At 47.0% G+C, this 24,251-nt stretch overlaps 2 protein-coding genes across 2 annotated transcripts; one reads left to right on the plus strand and one right to left on the minus strand.

Annotated features, from left to right (window-relative positions):
• The first annotated feature begins 3,945 nt into the window (after window positions 1–3,945).
• LOC113268948 (C-C motif chemokine 3-like) lies at window positions 3,946–6,057 on the plus strand. The gene is made up of 3 exons (XM_026517584.3): window positions 3,946–4,113; window positions 4,816–4,930; window positions 5,371–6,057. The coding sequence occupies exons 1-3, from the start codon at window positions 4,038–4,040 to the stop codon at window positions 5,459–5,461; spliced, it is 282 nt and encodes a 93-aa protein (XP_026373369.1). The 5' UTR covers window positions 3,946–4,037; the 3' UTR covers window positions 5,462–6,057.
• Window positions 6,058–18,404: 12,347 nt separating this feature from the next.
• On the minus strand, window positions 18,405–20,521 carry LOC113268947 (C-C motif chemokine 3-like). The gene is made up of 3 exons (XM_026517583.4): window positions 19,674–20,521; window positions 18,936–19,050; window positions 18,405–18,555 (listed from the first exon to the last, which is right to left on the minus strand). Exons 1-3 carry the CDS (start codon window positions 19,747–19,749, stop codon window positions 18,465–18,467), a joined length of 282 nt encoding a protein of 93 aa, XP_026373368.1. The 5' UTR covers window positions 19,750–20,521; the 3' UTR covers window positions 18,405–18,464.
• Window positions 20,522–24,251: the final 3,730 nt, after the last annotated feature.

The raw sequence follows: 24,251 nt of genomic DNA on the forward strand, positions 1-24,251 counted from the left end.
AGTATGGCCAGAGGAGAATGACAAGAAGAATCCAAGATCACAAAGGCCCTGGCTGTAGAAAGAAGGGGCTGCATCGGTGAGACATTTTCTCTCTAGGCTGCTAGAAAGGGGCATCTGGGATATAGTGTCGGCCTACCTTAAAGGTGGGGCCACACCTGAAAAAAGGGAACAAGGCTGGGTCGGACAGGTTGTCATCACCAGGGAGCCTGTCCGTGGAGCCCTGCTGCTGAACGGAGTGAGATGGGACCGATGCCCAAAGAAGTGGAACCGCAGAGCCAGAAACTGGGAGGACACCAATCCAGCAGGGCCAGGGTATGGGAAGCAGTGAGGAGGTGAGCAGAGCAGGACAAGGCAGTGAAGTTGCAGAACATGAATTTTTCAGCCAAAATTCCTGGCGCTCATGGCTGCGATGCCCTGTTGGACCGGGGCGGGACCTCAAAGAGGCTGGAACGAGCCAGGAAGCGAGGACACAAATTAAGCCCCTCCAAACTGAAAGATCTGCCATGCGGACTGTTAGCTACTTTCTGTCATCACCATCTAAGAGATTTTGGGTGCTCCACCAAAGATCAAGACCTTGACACCGGGCTCTTCCTGATTCTTTCCTTCCTGTTAGTATGTCAGCTCCATAGTGGGACTTTGGGCATAACATACACGGTTAGTCAAATCAGTGATTTATTCATTCATTCACCAAATATTTATTAAGCTCTACTATGTGTCAGGCATTGTGGTTATCGTTGGAGAGAACGTGCCAAATAACAGAGAGTGAAACATAAAACGGACCAGTGCCATCTGTGCGATCCCAGGAAAGTCATTTTGCCTGGGAACATTAATTTACCAGCTAGGAAATTTCTAAGACCCACTTAATCAACTCAACCATCCAAAGGCCCCCTTATATTACTCATTCAACATATGCACATTAAGCACGTACTTTTTATACAAGTATGTTATTTTCCGATCCAGTAAAAGCACATATGACAAAGGGCTATTTTCTGATTCAGGGGTTGATATGGAAAGGCTTACAAATATATAAGCACTAAGATAAAATTTTATATTCGGTAAAGCACCTTTATTAAAAAGAACAAAAATGTAAGGAGTAGATACAATGTCAGACAATACATCATGTTATAATCATCATGTGCTAGTATTTGGTTTAAATTAACCAATAACACACGATACGAATTTGGTTAAAAATTTGGAACAGGACATGGTCTAAATTTTTGGACAGGAAATTGCATAAATAACTAATTACCATGCAGTGTGGCATGTGCTGTAATTATAGAGATGGATAATAAGGTCCATTATCAGCAAAGGGGTTGATTCAGCAGTTTCCAGTTCCTTCTTCTGCCCTCCCAACTCATAGCATCCAACTCTCAGAAACTGAATCACAAGTGTGAAGGGGGTTCCCCAAGAAGTGAACGGAGGGAGTACAGCTCGGGGTATCAGCTGAGGGCTGGGGAAGAGGGGGCGGGTGGAGGAGGCACTGTCTGTGATCTAGAGTTTCCACTGAAACAAGCGATAGACTCCTTTTTTGGAATTGACAGTAAAAAGGGAAGACACTTAGATGCTGAAGCCCAGGGTAACCTGCCATTGTCCTTGATCTTGCCTTTGCCTCTCTCAGGACCAGCATTAGCAATCCTAGGGATGGGACGAAAAGAGCCCACGTGGGTTTGTTTGTTTGTTTGTTTGTTTAAGATTTTATTTATTTATTTGTCAAAGAGAGAGACAGAGTGTGCACAAGCAGGGGGAGCTGCAGGCAGAGAGAGAAGCAGGCTCCCAGAAGCGGGGCTTGATCCCAGGACCCTGGGATCATGACCTGAGCCGAAGGCAGACGCTTAACCCACTGAGCCACCCAAGCATCCTGAGAGCCCATGCATTTTAAGAGCAGGAACCCTACAGACACAGGGAGGATAGAATTCCTAAGGTGTAATCTCGCTTTGCTTGTATCTTATTTCCACCATTGTTCTAGCCCCTTCTGGGGACTTCAAAACCCTCCTGGTTTGACCCCAATTTAGTTTCCTCGTCCCTGTTTGCTCCACCACGGAGCAGCCACACTGAACTACTCGCTCCTCCCTCTGAACTGGAGGGTCCACCCCTGCAACCGCACTAGCTGGACCTCTACTAACCTTCCCCCATTTATATGTGTTCGAATCCTGTGTACCTTTCAAGACCCAAGCAAAGTTCCATCCCTTCTGTGAAGCCTTCCCCAAATGAGGGAGGTCATGTCTCTGTCCTCCTGGTGCTGTGAGCCTCCATTAATTTTTCACCTGTTTATATACTCTACCTGCCCCATCAGAATGAGGGCATCGAGAGGACAAAGGCCAAAAGTGAATTAGGTGTATTAACTATGTAATAATAAAATAATAAAAGATAGAGAAGAAAAAACATGTAGATCTGGCTGAAAAGGAGACCCTTTCACACCACTGAAATTATGAATTGAAAAGAATAAGAAAACGGCTTTGAATTTGTCATTATTTATGTAAATATCACACAGGTTCCTTAAAAGAGTTCAGGGAAATGGGAATCAAAACTTTGTTAACAAAGGCCGTTGGACAGAAACCTTAGTATATCAAAAATTTCTTTCAAGTTAGACAATTGATAACAATGGTAACGTTGCAAATGTTTTAAAACAAAATGTATTTGTAAATTGGTAGGTTGACCAGGAGGGTAACGCATTCTCACCTTTAAAAAAAAATGAAGAAAATATCTGAAAAAAGGTAAAACAAAAAACTTAGTCACCCGTAGACCATAGACGCAAATACAGCTATTATTGATCCTTTGGGACATTTATTCCCAATGCTTTTTATTATTTCCATGCCCAGTGTTGACATATAATCCCATATACATGGTTACAGTAATTGTCGTACCTGTGTGGGTATATACATATATTTGTAAAATTCTTCATCTTGCACAATTTTTCATCTTACTTTTTTATAACCGATGTTATGAATGTATTTATGCTAGAACAATGTAGCATTCACTTTATCCTTCCCTAACAGAGGAGAATTTAGGTTTTCTTTTTTTTTTAAAGATTTTATTTATTTATTCGACAGAGATAGAGACAGCCAGCGAGAGAGGGAACACAAGCAGGGGGAGTGGGAGAGGAAGAAGCAGGCTCCCAGCGAAGGAGCCCGATGTGGGGCTTGATCCCGTAACGCCGGGATCACGCCCTGAGCTGAAGGCAGACGCTTAACTGCTGTGCCACCCAGGAGCCCCTAGGTTTTCTTATTTTAGAATCATAAATGATGCTGAGTCAGATACCTTTCGTGTAAAGATGCCTCCGTGTTTGGGTTTGTTTCTTTAGAACTTCTTCCTAGAAATGCATATTCTAGGTTACGGGGTATAAATATTTTTAGGCTCCTGACATATGAACACCCACATCTAATGTATTTTCTGATCTTCATCTAGTGTTAACCCTGAGCCCCTAGTCACCTGGTGACTGCCTGACAACAGGATGAACAATGGAGATGTGACCTCATGCTTCCAAGTCCCCCAGCGAGAATTTCCCAGTTCGGCTCCTTGCATCCAAGGCAGGTGTGTGGCACCCTCTGCAGCCCGTCACCTTGCCTGTCCCTGCGGTTGGAACAGCAGAGGGAGCACAGAAGTCGCAGCCCTGCGGGAAGGACCGGGCTGGCGAGTTCATGTATAGACCAGTTCTTATGGGAAGGGCCCGGCTAAGAATAGCCTCGGGTCAACACTTAGCCCTCTTCTCCCTCTCACGGGGGAAACCATTTCCTCACAAGAAACCAGAACAAGTCATGAGTTTCAGGCTGAAACTTCGAGCTCAGAGAAGCTATTCTTGGATATCCTGAACCCCTGTGGTCCTCTAGGACCCTGAGTTGTGCAACACTCAGCGTGACAACACCACTGTGCTTAAAAATTTCCCTCCACGCCCCCGGATTCCATTTCCCCTTCCACCAAGGCTGCCTATAAAGAGCAGGGGAGATCTGCTCACCCTCCAGAAGGACGCAGGCAGCCGCGAGCGCCCAGGCCCACCTCTGCGGACAAACGAGCCCACACGCCGCGCACTGCTCAGCATCATGAAGGTCCCCGGGGCTGTGCTCGCCGTCCTCCTCTGCACCATGGCCCTCTACAGCCAGGTCTTCTCTGCACCATGTGAGTCTCTGTTGTTGCCACAGCGGTCCCCACTCTTTCCCCGCAGTCAGACCACAGCTACTTCTGTCTCATGGCCTTGGGAGCCCCCAAGAGAAAATGGGGAGCTTCTCAAAGGGCTCAAAAACATCATGGCCTTTCTCCTCCTTTTACTTTCATCTTTATGAAGGAGTCTTAGCTACCCCAGTCCCCGGATCTGAGAGCCAGGAGGAGGTAGGGGAGTTGGCGTCCCATTTTACAGATGGCAAAATAGGGACCCTAAACAAATGAGTTTGCAAGAGGCAGGATCCAAGCGCGGTGACCTCCCAGTGGGGTCGTTCTTCCCCTCACCCACCCGAGGTGCCTCCAGTGCTCCGTCCCTTGGATGTCATAAGAGAGATGTCCAAGGTTTCTCTTTTGCTGGGGCATGACTTCTTAAACCAGGCAAAATTTCCAGAGACAGATGAGAAAAGAGCAGTCTGCTTGGATGTTTGGATCACATCAAGAAAGCCCACGACAAAGAGGCAAGCAGAAGGAAGGACACAGACAGAAGCCAGAACAGAGACAGGCGTATTTCTAGGCAAAGATGCCCAGCGCCTTCCAGTGACCCCATCCCCCAGCCCACACCCCGAGCAAAGCTGTTTCCCTCCGAGTCTGCCTCACCCTCTCGGGGATCCTTTTCCTTCTGAACTGTGACTCAAGCCCATTCTCTCTATTCCTCCACAGTTGGTGCTGACACCCCAACCGCCTGCTGCTTCTCCTACGTCTCCAAGCCGATTCCACGCAAGTTCATAGTCGACTATTTTGAGACCAGCAGCCAATGCTCCAAGCCTGGTGTTATGTAAGTGCCAGTCTTCCTGCCCTCCTCTGGGGGAGACAGGGACAGTCTGCAGTGGGGGCAGCACCCAAGGGCATAGACTGGCCAGGGGCGCCATCCTGGAAGGGCGCAGCCCTCTGGGGCCTATCAGGAATGTGGGACCCAGGTCTCTGAGGTGTGATCTGACCTGGCCGGGGGGGGGGGGGGGGGGGGCTTGCAAAGTCAAGGAGGGTTGGCCCAGCCCAGAGGGAAGGGAGGGAGAAAGGAAGTGGCAGCAGGATCCCCTGGGGAGTGGGGGTGGGGCTGAACCAGTGAGAGCAGCTCTCTAGACAGATGGGCAGACGGTCCCTGAGACCGTGGGCATGCTTTGAGCTGCCCAGGACAGAGTGGGGTAGGGGCCACAGTGGGCCCAGAATTCTCTTGCTGGATTCCTCAGTGTATAATCCTTCCACCCCTCTCCACAGCTTCCAGACCAGAAAAGGCCGCCAGGCCTGTGCCGACCCCAGTGAGGCCTGGGTCCAGGAGTACGTGACCGACCTGGAGCTGAATGCCTGAGTGGCCTGGAAGCTTTGAGAACCCAGTGACCTCAGTGGGCTGCCTGGGGAGCAGAGATCCGAGCTTTGGAAACACCCCTGGGACCACCACAGCTACCTCTCCTGCGGGCTGGCTGTCGCCAAACAGCCGCACTCTGGGACTCTTTCTAACTTAAGTTTCAACTTATTTATACTATTTAATTTTTATTATTTATTTTCAATGTCATATTCTGGGACCGTTCGCTCCGAGAGACCCCAAGATACCTTCCTCACCACCCTGCCCTGCTCCCTTCACTTGCGCTGTGATTGGTGACGACTGCGTGACTGTCCTGGTGTATTCTAGGCAGGAGTGGCACCCACACCGCCAGACTGACATGTGTGTATCGGATGTTCCTGTTCAGTGCTGTGTTCGGCCCCGAGAAATAATAAAGATGGTCTTTTGAAACGGAAACTGGCACTGAGTGTGGTTTCGTTTGTCCGGAAAGTCAGAATCGCCAGTTGAAAGGAATAGTAGGCAAAAAACAGGCAGATGTGAGATGGAGGGAAATTGGGATTTCCAGATCACTGAAATTCTGAATGTTTCATAAATCAAATCATGATATACACGTCCAGGAAAATTCACTATGTCAGTGGGTATTATTAAGAAGAGTATTCATACTGCATATTGATCATAAATCAGGCTTTCTTAATAACAATTACTAACATATTGGAGATCTACTCCAGGCTGAGTGCTTTTTAAGCAGGGTCCAGTTGATCCTCACAATGAAACAATACAGTTTAAATACTATTAATATCTTCATGTGATACAAGAGTATCCAGCCAGGCTCAGAGAGGTTAAGCAACTCGGCCAAGAGCACACAGCAAGTAAATGGTACAACTAGACTTTGATAAAACTCCAGACTCACTCTTAAACACTAGCAAAGTTGTGTCCCAAAACACCATCTACCTGTCCTTAAATAATAAGCAATGACTGTTTAAGACACTCATATCAGAGGGTCACCTGGGTGGCTCAGTCGGTTAAGTGTCTGCCTTCAGCTCAGGTCATGATCTCAGGGTCCTGGGATCGAGCCCTGCGTCAGGATCTCCACTCAGAGGCAGTCCGCTTCCTTTCCCTCTGCTCCTGCCCCTACTCCTGCTCTCTCTCACTCACTCTCTCTCAAATAAATAAATAAAATCTTCTAAAAAAAAAAGACACTCATATCAGAATCTTCAGGTGTGGACCTGGGAATTGATAGTTCTACAAACTTCACCAGGTGTTCCCCCTGCACGTTAACAGCTGAGAACTACGGAAATAGCACGATTCACCGTTCTTTTCCAAACACAGCGTATGGCTGCATAGAGTAACGGGATATCGTACACTATTTCTGTAGAAGTCATACTCCACAAAGTAAATGGCTAACGTTAGAGGAGGAAAAGACAGCCAGCCCACATGTGGGGTGTGTAGGTTTCTGCTATAAGCCTGTTTCTAGGTTAACTGTGAATGCTGAGCTATTTAATAGATGGGTTGCTCACTCATAGTGTTAACTATAAGAAAGGTACGCTGAGCCAGAGCCCTTTCCACAGGAGATAAATTCAAAAGACTGGTGCAAAATCCAAACATGTGTTAATTTTTGTGAGCCATGATTATTTCGTTTTGTTCAGAGTCATCTAATTTTTGCATCCAAAATTGGTTTAGAATTGTAGTGATCAAACTCTTTAGAGTACAATTAAATGCTACACTATGAAGCAAACATGAAAAGGCACATAGTATTTGACCTAGATACCATTCACCCGGATTCCATTTCTAGGAATGTATTTTGTAGAAACACTACTAAAGGACAGGAATATGGAGGCACAAGGATATTCTTGGCAGCACGGTTTGTAAACAGCAAACTAATGGAAACAACCAACAGCAAAAGATTAAGTCAATAGAGGTTTGAGATGCCCGTCAATGGAAAATTCTGCAATCAGCTAAAAGAATAACACACACCCGTATCTACGGAAAGCGTGCATGGTGGTACGTGCAAAAGGTGAATGTGTTTACATCTAGTCTAGGCATATCTACTCTATGTGCACGTTACAGAACTGTATGTAAAGAACAAGTTTACTTTTGCCTTACTTTTAAAAGCCATAAATACATATCTATTTATGAGGGCAAATATTTGGAAAGATACATCTCAAGTAGCTAACTGTGGTTTCTTAGAGGAAACGAAGATTATTATTTATTTTTTAGTAATGGACACTTCTTCTTTTTATTTTCTGCACTTCTCTTTTATTTCTTTTTCAACAAGGATGCATTGCTTACCTTGCCTCTCTGATTTGACCCTCTCCTTTGATGGATGATATTCCATGCATTGGAATAACTCTCTGGTGATTCTGAGTTGACAGAGAGGATAGAGCTCATCGTGGCCAGTCATAGCAGTCTTGACGCATGGATTTTATAGAGGGCGGGCAATGCAACAAGCAAGTCATTTGCCCAAGACTTTCATATCTCACACACACACACACACACACACACACACACACACACACACACAGAGCTCCTCTCAGGCAGCATTTTACCATCCCCTCCACTATGAGGAGCCCCATTCCCCGAACACCGTTACCCCCCACACCCATGATAAGTGTGTAGGCACTATCAGGAGAGTGGGAGGAATAGCCCTTGTCCCCAAAGAAGCAGCAAAACTGTCACCATTTCTTCTCTTTTGGTGTCCAGCATCTTGAGCCAACCAAAATCTGCTTATTTACCCTGAATGATTTCTCAAGGTCCAGCGACCCAAGCCAAAGGAGATGCTTAACCAGGTCCAGCTTCCCCTAAACACAAGCATTGTGAACAGCATAAATAGAATGAGGACCCCTGTGCTGGAAAAGGGAGCATGGGAATAGCATTGCTAATCAGCTTATGGGGCATTGCGGAGTCCAAGTTGTACTGAGATCCTCCGTCAGCCTCTCTGGTTGACCTCCCTGGGGAATGTCCCCCCTCGACTAGTCTGTGATATGCATGGGGGAGAAGCCCTTCTCTGGGGGCTGCCTGCTCCTATCCGTGTAAGCTAGGAGCCCGGGCTTTGCCTTAGGTGTTGAGCAATTAACGGCCATTTCTGGCTGGTCTTGTGGTTTCTTTGGCAATGTAACACCCTTCTAACGAGAGGAGGTTTCTGGTCTCTCTGCTTGTGATCAAGTCTATGGGTTATCTAAAGGCAGAGAGCAGAGAGCTTGTCCAGTCGTATATTTTGCATGCCAACTGAGGGGTGAGAATGCAAGCTTCCCAGCACAGGCCTCAGTCCTGCAGCCACCCTTACACCCCTGCCTCCCAGCCCGCTGGTGACAGACCTCTGCCTCCATGTCGCCCCTGCAAAGGTGGGGCAATGTGGGGAAGTGACGAATAACTGACACCGCGCCCCAAGCCACGTCCTCCCTGCACCTTCACACAGAGCTGACTGTCCTCGTTAAGTCAGGGAGATAAACATTTCATAGGACAAGGTGGGGAGGGCGAGTGAGGGGTGCAGTTAGACCCCAGCTTTCTCTCCTGTGCCGTTTCTCACCTCCCTGCCTCTGTGTGCACTAACTTTTGCTTCAAGTAGAAAATTCTGCATTTACGGCCCTTAGAGACTCCAGACGTCTGGCTGTGGGTTGGCAGGTTGGAAAAGCCTTTCTTAGCAAAGATGATTTTTTTTCCTCTTCCGATTTCAGGTAAGGCCATTTCCAAGTAGTCTAAACTCTCCTAGAGGACCTCGCTAATGGATGCTAGAAGTAGCTATTATATTCCAATATTTAGACTCCTCCCTATCAAATTCCTCAACGTTGCAGACTTAGTGCTTGGCACAGGGCCTTAGCAGCAACAGACGATAGGGCTCAGTTCAACCAGCAGCAATGCCATGTAATGGTGGTTCTGAAAAGGCGGCGCCCAGACAGCCTGAATGTCACCTGGGAACATATTAAAAATGCAAATCCTAAGACCCCCTTCTCCTCCCTTTAGCGGGTGGAGCCCAGCCACCTGTTTTCACAAGGCTCCTGGTAATTCTGATGCACACAAAGTTTAAACACCACTTCCACTTAACGAGGTCCTTGGCAAATTTCCTCATACTTCTTCAGCAGATCCCACACTCCAGTTGGGGGCTGTTACTGTTCACAGACCCTCTATCTCTGCCCAGACACTGGTCTCTGCGTTTCTCGGGATGCTGGTATTTGAAGGGGGAAGGAGGGAGCAATAAACCAACTTAATTCAAAGAGGCTTGAATAAATGAGCCTTGTGGCCCCAAGACTGAAGGGTACTGGCTCCAGGCAAGGTGGCATGGGGCAGCCCCATGGCAGCCCCCAGGTCCTGTTTTCCTCTCTGACCTCCATCCACGTCAGAGTCCCAGGATGGCTGCCTTCCAGAGTCACATGAATCCTTGCTCATCGTCTGCAGAGCAGAGAGCCTGTGTCGCCATTGAAGAAAATCACTAGGTTCTTCCAGATTTGACTGACCCTTAAGTCAGAAACCCAATTCCTAGCCAATCACTGGGGCTAGGGGGATGCGTTCCATGGATTTGCTTAAGCCAATCAAGGCACATACCTGGATCTGTGACGTGCATGAATGTCAGAGAATCTTAGAGCCTGAGGATTATGGGGAAGAGAGGCTTCCCAAGGGAAATGTGGGTTTCTGGTATCAGGAGGGATGCTGGTCAGCAAAAACACATGTTTGCTGTAATATGCTTGTCCTTTCCCAGTGGACTCTTCTCCTACCATCTGAAAGGCACCAACTCTTTGTAGGTGATAAATGCTTTGCTCTCTGGGTTAGAAACTGTTAGTCTTCCATCTTCCCGAATTACTTTATTTTTAAGAGCCCGCTGACTTGTATACTTCCTGTTGCCTTATAAATGACTATTGCTCAAATCTGAGGCTAAAGAGACACGAAGCTCTTCATGTGCCAAATCGACCACCAGAAACTAAGGCTGCATGTTCACCCCGGGACATACTAAGTGGGGTAGAAGCTGTCCTACCACGAGCCTCGCCGACCCTGAAGCAGAAGACTGGGGATGGGGAAATGAGTGAACTCCCAGAACAATGAGCCAACATTACTGAGCTTGCCCGCAGTGAAGAAAAGAGGAGAGTCCTTTAATATTGGATGGACAAAGATGTAGATGACAGAGGACACCTCACACTTACTTCTATTCCCCTTCCTTTCTGGGAACAGCATTTGCAAAAAAGTAATATCATATGAAATTGACCACATCCCAACACCATGAGTGGGTCCTGATTGAGATAACGCAATCTGCATTTTGGGTTTTTTTTTTAACTTATCATAACATAAGCATTTCCCATGATATTACATTATTTGTAAAGCCCCCCCAACAGCAAATTGAGTGAAGGTACCATAACTTTTCTCATTATTTTCACACTGTAAGTGATTTAAATTGGGTCTAAGTTTATTTATTTATTTTTTTATAATGATTTTTTATTATATTATGTTAGTCACCATACAGTACATCCCTGGTTTTCGATGTAAGGCTCGATGACTCATTAGTTGTGTATAACACCCAGTGCACCATGCAATATGTGCCCTCCTTACTACCCATCACCGGCCTATCCCATTCCCCCACCCCCTGGGTCTAAGTTTAAATTGCTATCAATATGCTGGAGACCAAAAGGGCTAATGTATAAAATTTTTTTTTTCCATATTTGAATTCATCTACATAGGAAATAGATTCCTAGCCATGGATTATCAAGGTCAAAGGCAAAGGTCATTTTAAAGTTCTTTACGCACATTAGTGCCCATATCCAACATGTCTTTATGCTGTCTGCCTTGTACGTTTTGGGCCCTTGGTGAACCTCTCTAGAATGAGCGGTGTCTGAAAGGGTGCCTGCATGTTCAATCACTCCTGAAGACCACACTTTGCTAGCACAGCTCTGTCCACCTGGGTGCGATGTAAACTGGGTGGGCCGATCAGGACTCATGGCATCATTGCATGTCACGTCTATTAGTAAGAACAGCTCTGGAATCACACGGAAGTTTCTGCTCTGCTGGGGGAAACTATGACTACAGAGCTCTAATGAGAAGGACCCAGCTAAGTGTGGTCCCGGGATGACACCAGCATCTCACCTCCGCTTGCTGTGGAAACCACTTCCCCAGAAACAGCCCTAGTCAATTGAGCACTTGAACCATTCTTGCAAATACCCTGTGCCTGTGGTTACCCAAGACCCCTCCTGTATTTACAAGTCAACAGGGCGCCACTGTGCTTAAAAACTTCCTCTCTCGTCACCCTAAGTTTCCATCTCCCCAAGGCCCAGAGCTTACCTGAAAAAGAATAGGGGACCCCAGAAGAAGGCTGGCAAGAGCGAGTCTCACTCTGGCCCACCCACTTGGGCCCCCACTATCCTCCTCACCATGGCTCTCTGTTCCCAGGCTGCCTTTCATGAGTCTCTGGCTGCCATTTTCTGTTGTTGTCCCTCTCTCTGTGGGATCAGACCACAACACCAAAGTCCTATGGGTACCCAAGTGAAATAGAGAGCTTCCCAAGGGGTTTTCAAAATGTCCTGCACTACCTGTTAAGCCGGCTATTCTTTCCAAAGGAGTTTTAGCATTCTAGTCTATGTACCTGGAGGACAGGATGGGGACTTGTCTATTTTGGGAAGGGGGACACTGGGTAGGTTTTCAACAAAGGGCAGAATCCAGCTTCAATTGCTTCCCAGTGATCAACTGAGAAACAAACACACCCCAGTGCCAAATTATAGGTGATTTACAGAGACAGTCTCTTGCTGGAAAAATCTCTTCTTTCCCCCCAATAGACCTGGAACGAGCACCAGACTGTTCCATTAGCTGCATTCCCTGCAGAAGGAAACGGACACCACACTTAAGACTGGAGCAAAGACATGAGACAGAGGAGGTGGTCCATCCAAGATGGCCCCATAGGAACATCCTGAACTCGCCTCCTCCCACAGATACACGGTGTCTACAGCTACATGGGGGGGGGGGGGCAATTTCCTCTGAAAAAGACCAGAAAACGAGCCAGCCATTTCACATGAGCAAATGAGAAGAGAGTCCCATGGAGGTGGGCTGGAGAGACGGAGCAGCGGTCTCACAGTAACTCCTCCCCACCCCCCCACCCACCCTGACACTGCGATGCTCAGTCTGGAGCTTCTCCCTGAGGAGCCAAGGGAACCTACCCCACATCAGGCACCCCAACTGTTAAGAACTGCCCCTGAGAGATGAGCCCCCAAACACCTGGGTTTGAAAACCAACAGGGCTCGAGTCCACGAGACCCAAAGTGCTGAGCGAACAAGGAAACCTGGTGAAGTGCCCAGACTGCAGGGCCTGTCGGGATTCTCTCCCGGATGGAGGGCCTTTTTTGTGCTCTCCCTGTGCCTCGCTCCCCAGCAGCAGTATGTCCGGGAGGGGAGCTTTTCTACACGTCTGGTGCTCCAGGTTTTGTGATGCATTTCTGTGTCCCATGGGACTGTAACATCAGAGACTACCAATCAGGGAGAGCAGGCTACCCCCCCAGGCACTACACAAACAGCGGCTGACATGACAGCCCCTCTCTCCACAGAAGGCCTGTTTCCTGGCCCTGGCTTCCCACCAGCCTGAACCCAGGGTGGGTTCTGACTGAGATCTTCTCCCTCAGGACACTGACAGAGCTGGGCACACCCTCGACAACCGGGAGCTATCAAAAATAAAACAGGCTGCTTGGACAAGCACAATGGTTCAAGAGATACGTAGAGCTGGGGTGAAATTGAACTCTAAGGTTCTCCCTCAAAACTGGGAGAGGTAGCTGTTTCATTCAATATGTAGAAACACAGAGTCAAGCAAAGTGAGGAGACAGAGGCACACGTCCCAAACGAAAGAACAAGACAAAAGCTCTGAAAAAAATAAAGAGCTAGAAGATTCTTACTATTGAACAATGAGTGCTATCTCCATCTTCTTTCTTCTGACTTTATCATTGGGCAGAAGGAGCTGACTCACTTATTGTGATGAAAAATGACTCTGGCTCAGGCTGCCACTTTCCTCAGAGTAGAGGATCTGCTTTTTCTATGTCCCCTGGCAGATCCCTAGCAACATGGTCGATGGCTATTATGAGACCAGCAGCCAAAGCCACATAGAGCTGGTCCTCTTGTCCAGCTCTGGGGAGAGGCAGGACATACAAGAATGGAGCCGGCAGGACTTTGAGTAGGAAACAGCCTGGAAAGGCATCGCAGGTGGGTGAGAGCCATTCTAGGAAACCCAGAGCTTCGAGGTCCTATCCAGTGGCAGGTCACAAGGAGAGGCCACGGGGGTGTTGTCTCACCTGCCTGGGTCCTGGGATCCAGGGGAGAGCTACCCCAGGCAGAGGGGAGACTCCCTCAGTCACTGAGGAAAGGTCTAGGAATCTGAGGTTGGGGAAACAGCCCTGAGGAAGTAGGCAGACTCTGAGCTTCCCAAGGCAGAGAGGGTCAATGGGAGCAACGTGGAACCAGGAATTCTCCTGTTGATTCCCCAATTTTTATAATTCTGGCCCTCTTCACAGCTTCCCAACCAAAGAGGTCAGGAGGTCTGTGCCAGCTCCACCGAGTCCTGGAGCCAAGCACATCATTGACCATGGAGCTGAATCCCTGAGTGACCTGGAAGCAACAAGAAACTAAGTACCTCTGTGGGCAGATGAGGGAGCAGGGACCTGAGCCCAGGGAATGTTGCTGCAAATCCCGAAGCTTCCTGCACTATGTGCTGGTTGTCAAGCAACTACACTCTGGGCCTCTTCTGGGTGTAAATTTAAACTGATTTAGACTCATCTTTGTAATGTGCTTCCATGCATTCTCGACTGCCTGTAGAGATCCTACAACCCTCTTTTCACCACGCCCCAGCGCCCTCCAATCACACAGTGGTTGACACATACTCAAGTGTGTAGGTGAGTGCTTATGTTTAGCATTTTCTAGGGGAAACTGTTTCAAAACCATCAACCAACAAATATTTATAGAGTGTTATTTACCACTTCTGTGTTTAGCTGCATGAAATAATGGAAATTCTCTAAAGCAAACCAGTCTTTTGGGTGATTCTATGGGTTTTGTTTTGTGACGAAGTCAAGATGGAAAAATGATGGGGGGGCAAAGAGTAAGAAAATCTGAAGAGGGGAAGTCAGCGGAAAGGAAATGACAGTAATACCTGTATCTACACATTCCTGAAATTTAAAAACAAAACATTATCATAGAAAACAATGATGATAAAATATCATGTACCTAGCATATAATGTATAAGCACTAGGTATAGTCATTCTTCATATATATGCACGCATTTAAGTTTATTTTTCTCATGAGTCAAACGTTCCTGAAAATTATGCATTGTCCTTTCAATCCTAACAATTTCACCAAGGTCTCCATTTGACAGAAGAGGAAGTGTTGGCTCAGAGAGGTGAAACAACTTGCCCACAGTCAAGCAGCCAATAAATAATATAACGAAGATGCAAACCTACCCCAGCGTTTCTCAGAGCATCCCAGAACCACCAGGGATGATTGCTTCAAATGCTGGCAATAGAATTTTTGGGGTTTGGATCTGGAGACCCAGACTTTTACCAAACCCTCAAGTGATTGACATGCAGACAGAAGACCTTCCCCAGTGACTTTGTCAATGAGATTTACCACTCGTTTCTTAACAAGGTGCATATAGCAATAGACATGTTACCTGGATATGAGTTTCCTAAAATCCATGCTCCACAAAAGCATGGCTAACATTAGAGAAGGAAATAAATAATCAGCCAATATATGCAACAAGACTTCTGTCGTGAGCGCCAAGTTATTTATCAGACCGATTACCTAGCTCAGGGTTAGCAAGCTACAGTCCTCAGAACAAATCCATTATGACGCAGTCTCTGTAAATAAAGTTTTCTTCTATCACATAGTGTCCTGGCTGCTTTCCTGTGACTGTGGCTGAGCTGATAGTTGCAACTGGGACTGTATGGCTACAAAGCCAAACACATTTACTATCTGACCCTTTATAGAAAAATTTGCTGACTTCTGGCCTAGGTCATGTTTTTAAGTAGAAGAAAGGTAGACTTAGCCCCAGGGTCTTTGTTGTAAAATTCAAGAGGGAGAAATTCAACATACTGATGAGAAATGCAAATGTTCAGTAATTTTTTGATAAGGCATACTTCCTTTTATTTAAAACTATTTTTTAGTATCAAAAAGTGGAATTTTGATAGGGTTTATAAAGAGCAATAACACAGTTCCTATCAAAATTTTAAATGTACATACTCTTCAACCCAGCTATCATATATCTAGGAACTCAGTGGGAAACTCAGTCCATGTGGTGGGAACACAGCTGCCTTCCAACACCCCTTTCTCTCTCCTGTCCCCTTTCCTCCTCTCTCTCTCTCTCTCTCTATGTCTCTCTGTCTTATTCTCTGTCTCTCTCTCAGGTCCTCTGCCTACATAGCACCCTGATGAACAATATTAGTTGCTAACTCTCAGGGGAGAGTAAGGAGAAAGAGAGAGAGAGAGGGAGGAAGGAGAGAGGCCAGCCTAGTGGGCTCCAGCTTTATGGAGGTAAGGTCATTACCTCTCCTCCTCTTGAAGCCCAATGAAAGGGTCTCCAGGGGGTAACCTGTAAAACCTGAAAGTGTCTACTAGCGAACTGACTCATTTTACAGTGGGATATCTTAGGATGAAGCTCTCAAATTGAAGGGAAATCAGAAATTCAGAAGGAACCATGGTTTACCATCAAACTTGAGGACCAAAGATCCAAGGCTTTGGATCAAGCTTTGCTTGAAGCTAATCTACTTCTTGAAGCTTCAGTTACGTGGGCTAACAGTTTCCCTTTATCCCTTAAGTCAGCTTGAGTCCTCTTTTCTGGTACTATAACTCAAAGTATCCCTAACTGATACAGATTGTAAGTAGCACACCCCACAAAGTGGAACTGGCTGAGGGCAGAAGCTGAGATCAGTCAGTGAGGACACCTCCTCCTAGTATAACAGCTGGTTTCCTCCCTGGCCTGTTCTGTATTCTTAGTATGGCCATCTGCCTAGCAAGGTTGCATCAAAAAGGAAAATTCAGGATGTTGGAGACTGACTAATTCTTGCATAAATCAGTAAGGCCCATTAAGAAAAAGATTAGCTCACTTTGAAATTGGCTCGTCTGATAACAGAGAGGGGGAAAAACTTTCCTTAAGAGAAGCCCTTTTTTTTTGAGTGCTGCCTGCACACCAAGCTGGTTTGCATACCAGTGACCTGGAGCTTGCAGACCGGAAAAGCAGAACTCTCCAAGGCAAGGTGATGTTAGTATGAGCAGAAATAGGAAGACGGGAGATGAGGAAGGATGAAAAAGTGGGGTCCAGAAAGGGCCGGATCCACCCTCTCCGCAGACACCCCCCCCCCCTTTTAAGTATTTATCTGTGGACAAAATGAGAAATCACGCTCTTGCATCACAGCTGGGGTGCAGCCAGGGGCAAGGAGCTGATCCCAGGGACCCCTGCACCATGGCGTCGTTTCAGCAGCAGAGGGCACTGTAGGGACAGCAGTCAGTGGCCTGGGGGAGGAGGTATGGCTGTGAAAGGGATGATCAGCGCGACCAGAGCTCCAGCACTGCAAGAGAGGTGTTCTGAACCCACTTCTAGAAGTGACATTAGGTGACAGATTTTCTGCTTTTGGAAGTGACCAAAAACAGATCAGAAGCCTTGAAAAATGAGAATGGAGCTGCATTGCCTCTGAAACGCCAAGGCTGGCCAAAACAGCCTAGGACTACACCCAACAGTGGTTTTCAAACTGCCTGTGCGTTACATCACCCTGCGAGTTTCAAAATTACTGACGCCCAGTCCCCACCTAACTAAACCTGAACTAAATTCAAAACTTGGCAGGTGAGGTCCTGGCACTGGAATTTCTAAAAACTTTCCCAAGCGATTCTAACGTGCATTCAAGGTTGAAAAGCAAATCCTTAGGCACCCACTCCAACCGGAAATAGCCAGCCTCTATAAAAGTATTCCCCCGAAGTGGGATTCCCAGATAAAATACAAGATTCCCAGTTAAATTTGAATTTCAGACACACACCAAATGATTTTTTTAAAGTATATTCCAAATAGTGCCTATACTTACATACTCACACGAAAAAATCATGCATTCATTCTGTATTTTTATTTACTAACGCTGGCCACTGCAGCCTCCAAGCCTCTCCTCAGATATGGCTATGGAGAACGTTCTCCCAGAAAGCAGAGCACAGAACACCTGAGAAGCGGACCAGGGCTCTCAGCCAGCTGGCAGACGGGGAGTCCTTGTGAGACTGCAGGCAGGTTCGCTAGACCGTCACTAACAGAAGCCCCCAAACACCAGCATTGGCTAAGGGTTCAACAAGTGTTAGCCATCATTCTGAGGAAAGCCTCACTTATGAAAATGAACTTGGTACGCAAACATGCATCACAGTATGCATCATCTGGGGACTCATTTAAGTAGAAAAATGTCCTAGATCGTATCAGCTATGACTGGGTGATAAACAATGCGCCAGTTTTGACTTTCTAGAAAAGTATCCCCAGTGAGTGTCTGGCACCCCTCTGCTAACACTCCGTCCCTTTCTGGTGGTTTCTTCCCCTCCTCACACGTCTCTGCTCTTCCCCCAGTGTCCCTCCCAGCCTGTGGTTCTGATCAGTTGGGCAAACAAAATCGATGGAGTCATTGCAAGGAAAAGTCTGGTTTACCTTTTATATAAGCGCCTTCCGTATTTTGAAATGCAGTGCTGGGCAAAAGCGTCCCATGAGCATTTGTTGTCTGACATATACGATACGACTGCAAGAGAGAGAGCTAATACTGCTGATGGATCCCCACACTGAATGTGAGGAGAACTGAAAGGGGGGCTGGTGAAGAGCATGTCGTGAGAAGTCAGAGAAAATATTTATTACATCACACAATTCAACAATGGAAATAAATCACAAAAGTTAAATAAGATACATAAACTAAAATCAAAGTTAAAGAGGGCTGCAGAGCGTGGCTGAGGGTGGGGGGGGGGGACCCATAAAGGAGGTGCCCTCCAGAGTTCCAAGGTCATTGCCCCAGCTCAGGTGCCTGCTCCCCAGTCTGCACACAGCCATGACACCTTCCTGGTAGCTTCCAGGCCACTCAGGCATTCAGCTCCAGGTCGCTGATGTACTCCTGGACCCAGGCCTCCCTGGGGTCAGCACAGATCTGCCGGCCTCTTTTGGTTTGGAAGCTGTGGAGAGGCATGGAAGGATTACATGCTGAGGAATCTAGCAGGGGAATCCTGGGCCCACTGTGACCCCTCCATCCTTCTCTGCCTCAGACCTCTCAGGGTCTGTTCACATGCTCATCTAATGTACCCTCATGTTGGGGTTCCTGACCTCCTCTGGGTCTCGTACGGGGGTCCACTCAGAAAGCCAACTTCCTGTTGTCATCTCAACAGCAGGGGCAGTTCCTTCAGGACTCCCCACAGGAACCCAGACCAGCTCAGAAAACACGGCAGTGGCCTCCCCTGGTGTCCTGTGCTCCGATGGGTCTCAGAAGGCTGAGTCCTCCAAGGGGCGGCCTCATCCCAGCCCTCCCATCTCCTTCCCCAGGAAGACTGGGCCTCACATGACACCGGGCTTGGAACACTGGCTGCTGGTCTCGTAATAGTCGACCACAAATTTCTGAGGAATCTGCCGGGAGATATAGAAGAAGCAGCAGGAAGTCGGGGTGTCAGCACCAACTGAGAGAAACAGGACAGAAAGATCCTAAGTCACTATTCAGAAGATAGGGCGAGTCAGCCATTCCCTGAGGGTCAGGAAGAACTGGAAGGAGGCAGTCCTGCGCAGGTGTGGGGATGTGGGGGCTTTAAAGACATCCAGAAGGAAGCTGGCATTTCTTCTTTTCCTTAACATTTTTATTTCTGTGTCTCTCTTTCCGTGTTTGTCATTCTCTGTCTGTCTTGGTTTGGGGTCTCTGTGTCTCTCCACCAGGAATTTAGCTTTCTAAACAAACTACTCCCTTTCTGTCTCTCCCTGGGCAGTTCCATCTGGAATTCATGAGGAGAGCAAAGACTACATCCCCGAGAGCCAGTTGGACACAGATTCTTCCTCTTGTCAAAATCCCAGTTGGGCATCCGTTTTTCCATCCTTAGAATGGGACTTCCTCCCACCCCCTTCCAGAGCTGGACAACAGAATGGCTAAAACATTATGGGAAAGAAACTCCTCCTCAGGAAACAGTCTCGGAAATCTCTCTGAAGTTCTCCACCCAGAGGGGCCCAGGCACAAGACTTTGGCCCCGGGGTCCAAGCCGTGGCCAGAGAGTGGGAGGACAGGGGCAAAAGGAGGCAGGGAGGACAGACTCACAAGAGGAAGAGTAGGTCTGGGAACAGAGTGCCGCGGTGAGAAGCAGGACGGCCAGGGCAGCCGCGGGGACCTCCATGGCGTTGGGCAGCAGAGGGTGTGAGCTCAAGCGGTGGCCAAGTGGAGCTGGGACCCGAGACCTGCTGCCTCCTTCTGGAGTCTAAACCATGTCTTTTCTATATAGGCAGCCTCGGGGTATTAGAAGATAGAAAGTCGAGGAAACCAAGGGGGGATATTTAAAATCATCGGTGTTGGTGTCGTGCTGTGAGTTGCATAAGGTGGGAGAGCTCTGGGTCGCCACAAAAGTTCAGGCTATTTGCAACCATGGTTCGGTTGCCTCCTCGAGGGGGAAATGGTTTCTATAGTGAGAGGAGGTGAGATGCTGGTGTGACCCGGGGAGCAAGTGCCTTCTCACAAGACCAGATCCGGAGATAAGCATTTCTGCCACAGAGCCTTCTGCTATGTGCCCAGCTGTTCAGACGGCATCGAGGGGACACAGATGATAATGCCGTGGAGTCTGAAGGGGATCACCCAAGCCAGAACACACCCCGGATGGAGACAGCAGAACGAGGGGAAGCCTCCACTCCTCAAGGGGCAAGATCAAGGCTGGCCTTTCAGACTTCAGCTCCATCATCAAACAGGCACGAATCTCAGTGGTACGCAGGGGAGTGTCAGGGCCTGGCAAGGAGCTCTTCTGATTGTAATGTCAGCTTTGGATTGCCGAAGCATCCGTTTCAAAGACATATTGCCAGTGAGGCTGCTAGATAAAGAGCCAGGCTGCCCCGCCCATACATTTCCCCTTTGAGAAAGGTCCGAGTAACCCATACAGCTGGTCACTTGAGTGACCCTGCTTTTCCCTTCCCGCGCTCTAATTCCTGATCTTAGGTTTTACATTTACCAATGGTGAATCCACAAAGCCCCAGGCCCCCCACCCTTAACCCCAATAAAGGCAGAACCCCAGGTCTATGCTCTCCCTGTCTCTTTACCAGTGACTTCACCGGGAAGCCCTCAGGCATGCCGAGTACCCCTGTGAGTAATAAACCTTGTGTTTTAAAATTTCCCTGATGGTTGCTGCTGAGGTGCGAGCCTCACAGTCATAATAAGAACCACAAACGGCTGATGGGTCACAACATTGGCTCCAGCCGGGGAAATGTCTGGGGGGCTCAACACCAGCACTAGCTACATAGCCCAGCATCTCAAGCTCATAGCATCACTATCAAAGGGCTGAGACCCCACAAAACAGCTGGTCCCTGGGTTAATTGGGCTAATGGGGCAGGGGGCTAATGTGAATGATGAGCCTTAAACTGTTGTTATCATTTGACCAGCAAAGTACTCTGCCAGGGATCTGTCCTATGGATAGAAAGAGAGATGAAGAAAGTTGTATGCATAATGGTGTTTGTCACAGCTTGTTTGTAACAATTCAAAAAGGACCTACAGGGTGTCTGGGAGGCTCAGTCGGTCAAGCTTTGGACTTGATCTCAGGTCAGGTCATGATTTCAGGGCCATGAGTTCTAGCCCTGTGTTGGGCTCCACGCTGGGCATGGAGCCTACTTAAAAAATAAATAAATAAATAAATAAATAAATAAATAAATAAATAAATAATATTTTTTAAAAAGATTTTATTTATTTGACAGAGATAGAGACAGCCAGTGAGAGAGGGAACACAAGCAGGAGGAGCGGGAGAGGAAGAAGCAGGCTCATAGCGGAGGAGCCTGACGTGGGGCTCGATCCCATAATGCCGGGATCACGCCCTGAGCCGAAGGCAGACGCTTAACCGCTGTGCCACCCAGGCGCCCCGAATAATAATAATTTTTTTCAAAAAGAAATAGGTAGTTTTTTAAAGCAAAAAGCCAAAATTAATTAAAATTAATACAATTAAATCAATTATGGTATATTCACCTCTTATAATAATAATTAGCCCTTAAAAACTGAGAAAGTGAAGAAATGTTCAAAGGAAGTCCTTGTTCCTCAAAAACCCTAGAACATTTCCTGTGTCCTTATTTTACAATAAGGTGGCATTTCCAGGGTTTGTCTGGCAGCTCAATGACATCATCAGAGACTCTTTTCTTAAAATCTTTCCCCTTCCCCCAACATTTTGTTGGCTTTTCTTGGGGAGGGGTGGTCGCTTCATGGTTACAAAATGGCTGCTGCTGCTCAGGCATCAGGTCTTCACAAAGTCTTCTCCACAGGCTTATAAGGGAGTCTCATAAGAGTAGAGAAAAAGCAACATTACTGGTGTTTTTAACTCAAATTGGGTTTTTTTTTAAACTTCATTTGTAATGTGAACTGTAGATCACCCTCCAAAAGTAGCAAAAGCTAATTTTATTTTAAAGATTTTATTTTTAAGTAATCTCTACACCCAACATGGAGTTTGAACTCATGACCCCGAAATCAAGAGACACATGGTCTTCTGACTGAGCCAGCCAGGCACCCCAGCAAAAGCTAATTTAAAAAATATATAAAATTGGGGCGCCTGGGTGGCACAGTCGTTAAGCGTCTGCCTTTGGCTCAGGGCGTGATCCCAGCGTTCTGGGATCGAGCCCCACATCAGGCTCCTCCACTAGGAGCCTGCTCCTTCCTCTCCCACTCCCCCTGCTTGTGTTCCCTCTCTCGCTGGCTGTCTCTCTCTGTCAAATAAATAAATAAATAAAATCTTTTAAAAAAAAATAAAAATAAAAAAAATAAAAAATATATAAAATAGAAAAGATTAAGACTTAGTTTATTTCTGAAAGCTAGGTAAGCAGCGGGGCAGGTCCCAGTAAGGGTGTGGGTGGTTTGCTTCTACACTCTTTCCATCTCACTGTGGCACATATGACTTCTGAGGCATAATTTGAGGAAAATTTCTTTCCTGGAAGGTAGGAAAAATGTTATAACCCAAATCGAACCACTATTAACATTTTGGTTTATTTCTTTCAAGTGCATTTTTTTCTAGGCTTATGATAGTTCTGTTTGCTTATTGGCTTTCCTCCTCCTTTTTACTGTATGTCTGGGGCGGAGAGGGGGCGGGTCAGGGGCATTATTATAATCATAATATGAATGTAATTTTGTATTTTTATTATTTATATTTAATATTGTAAGACTTTTCCAGATCATTCCAGTATTTTTAAGAGCGGCCTGATTGACTCAGCCATGAGCCTAGTGCATCAATATGATCATGTGTTATTACAGCTCAATGATTATAGATCATTGATTATAGATCATTACTCTGGAACATTTGAACTGGTTCTAGTTTTGTATTTAGTTTTTAATTATAGTGTATTTTATTTATAGTATATTTATATTTATAGTATAGGGTATTATTTATAGTAGTCTATTTATTTGTAGTGTATTTTAATTATAAATAAACGGTACCAAACATCTACATCCATAAAACATTCTCCATAAGTGAGGTTATTTCTATTGGATATTTTCCTAGAGGTTGACTTTCAGGGCCAAAAAGGAGGGACACTTGAGGCTCCTGACCTATATAGATACCCCATATACAATGTGTGTTTTTATTCCCTACTGTCAAACTCGGTGATGGCATATGATAGAGACTTGCGAATGTTTGGTGAATGAAACAGCGATTAAAAAGCTGATTTTGTCTGGGGCGCCTGGGTGGCACAGCGGTTAGGCGTCTGCCTTCGGCTCAGGGCGTGATCCCGGCGTTATGGGATCGAGCCCCACATCAGGCTCCTCCGCTATGAGCCTGCTTCTTCCTCTCCCACTCCCCAGCTTGTGTTCCCTCTCTCGCTGGCTGTCTCTATCTCTGTCGAATAAAATAAAATAAAATCTTAAAAAAAAAAAAAAAGCTGATTTTGTCGCTCTTGTCGTGCTTGGGGCCTGGGGTTCCCCAATTCCATTCTGTCCATCTGGGTCCAGATCAAACATAGCCTGGGCTACTCAAGACTCAGTGGCATCATTATATAGATCACATCTGTGCAGCCGAAACACCAGCAAAGGACATTAGACGTGCCTGCTTTGTGGATGGGAAAGAGAACGGTGCGGTTCACAGACAGATCTGCTTTGGTAGAAGGAATCAACTAAGCCTGGTCCCCTGATGACAACTCCCGGTTTCCCCCTCACTGGTTAATCATTTCCTTAGAAACACTAGTCAACATGATGTCATGGTCCTTTTCGCCTAGGGTGTGGTTTAAGTGTGACTCGTGTGCCCAGGATGCTGAAGTGTCACCGCAGATGTCAGCCTATGTGGTCAGAAGAGCTGTAGCAGAGCATAGATCTGCTCTGTGGGAGGAATCGTCAATCTGCAGATCTCTCCATGCCCTTAGAGCTCGGACACAGACATCATCTCACCTCTCGTCACTGTCCAAAATGTTCTCACACTATCAGTCCCAACAAGTAAGCAACTGAACTGTTCTTGCATAACCTGAACCTCCATGTGCGACCCCAGGTACCCCAACATATGTGTCTCATAGCATGACACCATGTAACAGCTTCTCCCCTGGCCATCCCCAGCCGCTGGCTCCCCATGCTCCAGAGTTGCCTATAAAGGGACAAGGACATGGCTTGGACCCCAGAAGGATATAGGCAGCAGTAGGTACCCAGTCCTGACTTGGCTTTGCCCACACTCCTCCGCGCCCA

The sequence above is a fragment of the Ursus arctos genome, unplaced genomic scaffold (assembly GCF_023065955.2).
Source record: "Ursus arctos isolate Adak ecotype North America unplaced genomic scaffold, UrsArc2.0 scaffold_24, whole genome shotgun sequence".
Taxonomy (NCBI): domain Eukaryota; kingdom Metazoa; phylum Chordata; class Mammalia; order Carnivora; family Ursidae; genus Ursus; species Ursus arctos.